The sequence below is a fragment of the Nicrophorus vespilloides genome, unplaced genomic scaffold, assembly GCF_001412225.1.
Source record: "Nicrophorus vespilloides isolate i.1.1-1 unplaced genomic scaffold, Nicve_v1.0, whole genome shotgun sequence".
NCBI classification, from domain to species: Eukaryota; Metazoa; Arthropoda; class Insecta; order Coleoptera; family Silphidae; genus Nicrophorus; species Nicrophorus vespilloides.
In genome coordinates, this window is record NW_017099926.1 from 31,076 (window position 1) to 39,873 (window position 8,798).

An 8,798-nucleotide genomic window follows, 5' to 3' on the forward strand; every position below is an offset into this window, starting at 1 on the left:
AATTAAAATTTTCTAAATAAGTCCACAATTATTAAATTAAATGTATATTAAAAGCAAGAAAGAAATATATATCAAGAACATTAGTGTATTATTTAATGCGTTGAATGAGAAAAATATGAAATTAAATATGTAAAAATGAAGTTACGTTTATTGGATTTTATAATCGTATTTAATTCGCTATGAAATGTAGTTGAACAAAATTGTATATAGAACATATGAAACAAACGATAAACCATGTAGTTAGTAACCCAGTTAAGCTCAAAAATCTTCATTGCAACAGATAACAATGAAAAATTATTATTATACAATAAATGAAATATTTTATTAATCTCCAAATGAAATGAATTGAGATACAAAGTATTGTTTATTCACCAATGAAAAAAATAGTACGTTCAAAACAAGTTTGTTTTTTTGTTTTCACTGTAGTTTTTGTTTAATATGGATGCATTTTGTATGCATCCACTTGACTATCGACTCATCGATTTGCCACGTCCTCTCCGCATATTTTCGGAGCATCCCCAAAAAATAAAAAATTCATACATTTGAAACACACGAACAACAAGTACAAACAAACACATCCCAATTAAATTTCTTCTCGAAAACAGTTCGAAACGCATTGATGAAAAAAATTTTCAATGGGTTAGAGATTCATTAAACAAAGAGAAAAACAACAACTATGAACTAGATTGAAAGCACTTTACTGTTATTTTAATTGTAACTTATGAATTTTGCCTCAATCAATATTAAAAATCAGGTACATTGTGAAGATTTTCACAAATTACTTTATAAATCCTGAACGGCTGTACTTTTGATCCTGCGAATTGTCGAGGATTTACAAAAAAAAGAAAGGAAATGATCGAAGAAACAAGGAACGTAATGCGCCAGCATTTTTCCTTGTTTCCATCCCCCCACAAAAGTCTGTCGCCGCTGAATATGTATGAATGGACGAGCGAGGAGAGAATCCGTCCGTCCTCTCGTCTCACAGGATAATCTTACGACTTTAATAAGACGGAAGCAGACTGCGAAATATTACGCCGAATGATGAATGTTCGAGCTTCATCTAACAGGAGCGAAATTAAAGGCAATTCATTCATTGCATCCCTTCGTGTTCGACAGGAAAAGTGTAATAATTTAAACAAATAAAAGTTAATAACAAGAAATATGATGATTTATCAAGAGGATAGAAATGTGGGGTTGTTTTGGTATAAAGCGAGAGAGAGAGATTTAGTTTCTATACACAACATAGATACGAATTGGATGGAAATAGAGAGACATATAGACATGTATAATACGTTTCGTAAATATAGATAATAGACAACATATAATAGCTAGAAAGGTAGATAACATAAAAAAAAACAAACAGAAGATAAATAGATGGGGAGATAATATTACTAGCAAATGCTTCCATTGAACGCGCAGCGATTTGTACGCGAATAATAGGGACTTTTAATCCACTTAGAACGTTCGAACACAACAACAACAACAACATCAACAACATTATTAATATTATTACGCATTGAGTAATACCGAAATCCGATTCGATCCGCTAATTAATTATGATCGAATCGAAAATCATTTGCTTGCAAAAAAACCGCAGAATTTACAACACATCATCGAAGAGAAACCATTATTATTATTATTACTCACAACTGTACACTCTTTTATTACAACAATCACAATTTGTTTTACTGTAATTATTCTTTAGTTAATAAATGAAAAATGATATAAATTTATAATGTTCATAAAGTTTATACTGAATTTACAACTTTCTCGCGTATTGGGATTAATTAGGCTAAATGCGCGCACTGGAAAAATAATACTCTGCCATCCGTTTTCACAACCCCCGTCTCTCTCGCTCACGGCAGAGTCGGAGGGGTTGTTGCTGCTGCTGCTTTCGCACCCTCACAATAATGTCTTGTTTAAGCCCACCAATATGCATTTAAGTTTACGCAGATGATTTATACATGAAAACCCATTTATAAAAGTTACAATTTTTTCATCTTGCACCTATTTATTTTCATCATTCTCTACGATTATTCATCATATTATTGCACAGCCAGATATGAAATATTGGTTAAAGAAAAATTAAGTTTCTGAAATACAAATAGAAATTTCTGAAATCCCATTTATTTAACGTTGACCTGATTATTTTGAAGTAATAAATATTCAAAAATAAATGCAATTTTATGATTGAAATGAACAAAATATTAAATTTATATAATATATAGTCAATATAGTGAAATAGTAACATTGAATTTTTAACTTTCAGTCGAATTATTTAATTTTACTGAAGAAGTTAAAAAGAAATTGATTATTTGTAAATTATTTCATTTATATTATTGAAATTTCTGTTGTAGATATTTGATTAACTCTCACTTTCACTAAATATTTGTTTGTTTGATCATTTTTGTGTTTGAGTAAATAAATAAAGTTTTTTTTCGATGTTGTTGTATGAAAGCATAGAAACATGGATTTCGTATCGAAATTGATTTCGTTTGAAAATATATTGGCAAATAAAATGATAATAAAACAAAGAAAAGAAACAAAAAATAATAGGGGATGTAACATCGATTATATATATGCTAGGGGTGAAATATACGGGGCGAAGGATAAAAATAAAGGCAGAACAAAGCTAGAGAACAATCATTATGTAAGAAAACATAAATAAATAATATTTAATATTTATATATATATATGTAAATATATAGATAGAGTCACAGTCCTAAATACAACACCGAAACAATATAGTATTGCAAAAAAGACTTACGATGTACTGTTTAGTCTAGTGAACTTAGTGACGCTCCTAGAACTAAATTATTAATAAAGAAGCTTCAAATAATTGAATACAAAAAAAGATGGAATAGAATGAGATGAGTTTGTGTTTCGTTGTTAATGATTTGAAAGAGAGAGAAAAAACGAGTATTTTAAGATGATTGTTTAAATTTGATTAATTGGTGTATCATTCTGAAGGATTGAGATGTGATGTGATGTGTGATGATGATGATATGAATAGGGTTGATGGTAAAATTTTAGATTTTCTTAACTCACCTCCGCGGTTTTCACTGTCCGCTGGTTTCACTTGGATGGGGCGGTTCATCTGAAACGGATTACATAAGTTATTAATCCTCCGGATTTGCTTGAGTTGAGTGTGTGCGTGTGTGTGTGTGTTGTGCGTGGAAGAACAATGCAATAGTTTCACTGGTTGTTGTTTTTTTGTTGTTGTTGGTGGTGTAATCTACAGGTTGACGACGATGTTGGTGCACTTACAACAATCGGCAAGTCGAAAGGGATCGACCTGACCGCCTCGAGTACTTGCACCATTTATGTGGATGTGGTTTGGTTGACCGGTCGCGAAGAGAGAAGATAACTGGAGCGAAGGTAGGTAGGAAGGAAGGAAGAGAACGCAACGCGAGGAGCCTCCGACGAGGGCTGCGATCAAACTGAACGGAAAACTAAGAGCGAGGGGGCGATGATGTTCGAGAGAGGCGCGGCAGAGTTTCGTGTCGTACGCACCCCACGAGGGTTTCGAGCGATCTGACGCGTCAGCGTCGTCGTCGTCCTTCGTCGATCCTGCACAGCCGAAGAGCAGACGCAGCCGATGGCACACACATCCCTGCTACCTCACGCACAAGCTTACACGATCTCACGCTCACGCTCATCGATCGTCGTCAGCAGGGAATGAGGATGAGGAGAGACCCAGATGTGCGGCTAACTCAGATATGGGGGGATGTTTAGCAGCAGCAGCAGCAACAGCATCTCTCCGAGAGTGCGTTATTATCATTCGAGTGCTCTCTCTTTCACCCTCACAGACAAATTACATTACTGACCTGTTTGTTTCCCTCCGACGCGAACGCAAATATAATTCGATCCCGATATATCCGCGCAGACATCGTATGCAAATGTTTACCGCCCGAACTGCGGAGTAATTGGATTCCTCGGAATCAACAGAAAAAAATCTAGAATAAAAAAACTAGAGCGCAACGTAAACGCTTTTCCATCGCATCGGATATTGAAAGAAAGGACAGGAGGAATTAGACGCGCGCTCGTAAACCCTGTTTACAAGAAAAGACGACTCAAAGGATTAAAACTTATCCGCCGGCATCGGTAATACGCGCCGCCGTAAATATACATATAAAAGCAAAGTGGGTTTATGGAAGGACGTGTTGTTTACTCCGGAACAAAGTTCGTATTTTGCGTTCGTACTTCCATCTGCAGATGCATACATTGGGGGAAAATAGTTAAATTCAGATGATGAGAGATGAAGCACGGCGAGAAACCGAAAACGCGCCTTTCCTTCCGCTATTATTCTTCCCCTCGGCTGCACATGGTCCGATGAGGAACCGAAGGGGTTGCGGGTCATTCACCCTTTATATTACGAACTAGAAGAAAAAAAAAGGATACGTGTATGTGCGGACATTTGCATTGAAACGCGCAGAGATCGCAACCGCCGAAAAGTGATTTTAATGAGCGCGCAAAACACAAACCCAATGAAATATATTTGCAAAACGCACAATTACAATTCACTTAAAACAATTAAAATCGTAAATAAACACAATATTTGATTTGCATTCAAAAACATGATTAATAAATTAACTAATTAAACATATAACGTCTAATTTATTAACATCACAAAACATTAAATTCATCGACTAAATCTAATATTTATTTTATTCAAATACTCTTTGAACTTAAATATAATATAATTCCTTTGAAACCAAACAAATACCAACGAAATAATCATCATATTTTTTGCGTATTTTGATACAAATAATTCATTAATTATTCAGCAATTTTTGATTTATTTAACTAAACAAATTACTAATTTTTTAAATGTAAGTTGGAAGAAAATCAACCAAGAATACACATTAAGCTTTAAATTCTAAATTAGTAAGAAAATTTCATGAATTATCACAGTTACAATAAGAGCAAATAATTGGAAACGCATCGAATGATTAAACTTATCTCTTGTGTGTTTAAATTGGTGAAAGAACATTTCCTAATTACTTAAGGAAACTTGTAAGGAACGTGCGCGCGCGTTAAATCTAATTAAATACGTTTAGAATCGTGTTAAATCGAAAGAGGCGGCGCGCGGTATCGCATGAATCCAGTTTTGTGAGCGAAGGAGGAGCTTCCCCGTGCTTAATAAGCAGAAGTTATTTATCGAGCAGAAAGAATACGGGTCACTAACCCTTCAAAAATTTCATCCCCTTCTTTATATAAAATATATATAATTTAATATTCTTTTATTCCATTTAATAATAACAACCATGAAAAGCTACAACTACATCGAACATATGCAGAAATTGAATAAGCGTGAATATTTAATAAGCATTTTTCTATACTTCACATTGTAATAAACTAAAAAAATTTTAACACATTTTTCTTCTTCTAAAGAAAAAAACATAACTGGAATTGAAGAAAAAAAGTAAATTTATTTAATTAACGACAAACAGTAAAGTAAATTGATGCACACGACGCTGTTTGCATTGCGAGAAACTCCCTTCGTCTTTCGCAACTTTTCGCGTCCCCCCAAAACGTATCGATTAGCAAAGTCTCCCAAAAACTTTCTACGTACGCAAACAGACAACATTTTCTTTCCACCTACTCCTTCTTCTACTTCAGGTTGAAGTGCCAATACAGAAACTAAATATAGTCGATGCTGGCCCACACCACATGTCGCTCACCAACGTCGCTCTGGTAAACATATCGCGGTCTGTTTACACTTCAATTTAGATACAAGGTCGATGACTCGAAAGAAATCCATCGAATCCAAAATAAATAAAAATCAAAATTCAATTACAATAATAATAATAATACGAGCGAGCATTGAAACGCAATAATTAATCACGACGTCGACATTATTAACATGATGCTAATGAATAAATAATCGCTCGTAATATTACATTATTATTATTATTACGGCGAGTTTAAACGCGCGATCAAAACAAATAAAGCGCACTGATTAAATACGGATTTCAGTCGATGCGAACTTTTACGAAGTTTTGTTTAATTTCGAATTTAAACTGTAATTATAATTGTTAATGCAATATATAAATATATATTATATTGGTCGCATTGATCGATGCATGCGTTCGTTCATTAATATTGCAACGACATCTGTTTCGGGCAGGAAAATCCGTGAATAAATTATTATATAAAGTACGCACATTTCCAGTGCTTTACACTAATTATTAGGCATCAATTGCATATTCATGTGAAACGTTCAAGAAACACGAGCATAACAAAAAACAGTAATTTACCAAGTGATTAACATCGCGTGTTACATAATTATATTTGTTGAGTAACACCCCGAAATTACGTTATCTTGATTCATACTTACATTCTACATATTAATAAACGATAATTGAATAATCAATAATCAAATACAGTTTTTTTTTGTATAATGTAAAAATCCAATTATCTGTAATAGAAATTGAATCATAATTTAGTTAGAAAAAAAGATAATTTATAACGTTTTATCAATATTACTGTAAAATTGTTTATTTTCTATTTTAGTCTTTACTTAAGTTCAAATTACTGAAACTAAAGAAATTTCCATTTGTAACTTCTTGTAATCATTTAAATATTAAACTTTATTAAATATAAACAAAAAATTAGATGTGAAATCTTTTCGAAATAAGTATACGTTTCTAGTTCAATATGCATATGGAAATAGAGGCATTATTTGGGGTTGAAATGAGGGTGAAACGAAAAGCAGCGTAAGTGTGCATTGACACCCCATAAGAAACGCTCGGCGAAAGCCAACTACACGCTTTATGTAAACACAGATGCGTGCGAGTAAGAGATTTCCGACCTTTGTTTATCCAATACGAAAACCTCCTTAATGCTTCTTCACTCTCAGCATCTACACCCTAAGTAAATGTTATATATAATATATAAATCACATACAAATTTGAAATCTTGAAAAAATTTTCAATTTAAATAATATAAAATTATGTAATTATTTATGAATTTTTTAGAACAAATATTGTTTATTATTATGATTACATTTTTTTTTACAAAACTTAAATTTAAATAAAAAAAAACAAGACACACAAATTTCGGATTTATGTTGATTTTATGCTGCAGATTCACCAAAAAAATGAGGATTTACGTGATCGAATGGCTTTTGCGAATGGAATAGATCAGAATATACACATATATTTATTTATTTTGGGAGCAGAGATATAAATTAAAAATGAAATGTTGTGATTGGGTTTTTCGTGCAGATTTTTTTTCCTCCTTCGCGTTTAATGCTTCTTCACTCTCAGCATCTACACGCAAAGTAAATGTTATATATAATATATAAATCACATACAAATTTGAAATCTTGAAAAAAAAATTATCAATTTAAATAATATAAAATTATGTAATTATTTATGAATTTTTTAGAACAAATATTGTTTATTATTGTGATTACATTTTTTTTACAAAACGTAAATTTAAATAAAACAAAAACAAGACACGCAAATTTCGGATTTATGTTGATTTTATGCTGCAGATTCACCAAAAAAAATCAGGATTTACGCGATCGAATGGCTTTTGCGAATGGAATAGATCAGAATATACACATATATTTATTTATTTTTGTTTGGGAGCAGAGATATAAATTAAAAATGAAATGTTGTGATTGGGTTTTTCGTGCAGATTTTTTTTTTCCCCTTCGCGTTTTATGCTTCTTCACTCTCAGCATCTACACGCAAAGTAAATGTTATATATAATATATAAATCACATACAAATTTGAAATCTTGAAGAAAAAATTGTCAATTTAAATAATATAAAATTATGTAATTATTTATGAATTTTTTTTAGAACAAATATTGTTTATTATTGTGATTACGTTTTTTTTTTTACAAAACGTAAATTTAAATAAAAAAAAAACAAGACACGCAAATTTCGGATTTATGTTGATTTTATGCTGCAGATTCACTAAAAAAATCAGGATTTACGCGATCGAATGGCTTTTGCGAATAGAATAGATCAGAATATACACATATATTTATTTATTCTTTTTTGGGAGCAGAGATATAAATTAAAAATGAAATGTTGTGATTGGGTTTTTCGTGCAGATTTTTTTTTCCTCCTTCGCGTTTAATGCTTCTTCACTCTCAGCATCTACACGCAAAGTAAATATTATATATAATATATAAATCACATACAAATTTGAAATCTTGAAGAAAAAATTGTCAATTTAAATAATATAAAATTATGTAATTATTTATGAATTTTTTTAGAACAAATATTGTTTATTATTATGATTACGTTTTTTTTTTTACAAAACGTAAATTTAAATAAAAAATAAAACAAGACACACAAATTTCGGATTTATGTTGATTTTATGCTGCAGATTCACCAAAAAAATCAGGATTTACGTGATCGAACGGCTTTTGCGAATGGAATAGATCAGAATATACACATATATTTATTTATATTTTTTGGGAGCAGAGATATAAATTAAAAATGAAATGTTGTGATTGGGTTTTTCGTGCAGATTTTTTTTCGTCCTTCGCGTTTTTCTGCTTGGCGGAAGAGGAGGGTTGAAGAAGCAAGGATGAGGAGAGGGATGAAATCAGAGCCGGGGCAGCATGTTTACGGCCCTGGGCTTTATTTTTCTCCGGGGTTCGCTCGGTCCAATTCGTGCTCATAATACAGGTCGGATCTGACTCCTGACAACCGTTACCCCTGGAAACCACTTAATGAGTCCGGACCGATACACCGGGGGCGGTTGTACGGACGCTTTTCTTAAGGCCCCCACACCGAAACGAGCGTTGGGATGTAGAAAGAGAGAGATGATGGA

At 32.3% G+C, this 8,798-nt stretch overlaps 1 protein-coding gene across 1 annotated transcript in view; it reads right to left on the minus strand.

Moving 5' to 3' along the window:
- Positions 1-3,551, minus strand: part of LOC108566096 (CUGBP Elav-like family member 4) — a 34,180-nt gene extending 30,629 nt beyond the window's left edge. The window contains exons 1-2 of the mRNA XM_017925819.1: positions 3,268-3,551; positions 3,049-3,097 (exon numbers count right to left, since the gene is read on the minus strand). Of these exons, the coding sequence (XP_017781308.1) occupies positions 3,049-3,097; positions 3,268-3,321 (103 nt within the window). The 5' untranslated portion in view covers positions 3,322-3,551. The remainder of the gene's footprint in view (positions 1-3,048; positions 3,098-3,267) is intronic.
- Between the last annotated feature and the right edge of the window lie 5,247 nt (positions 3,552-8,798).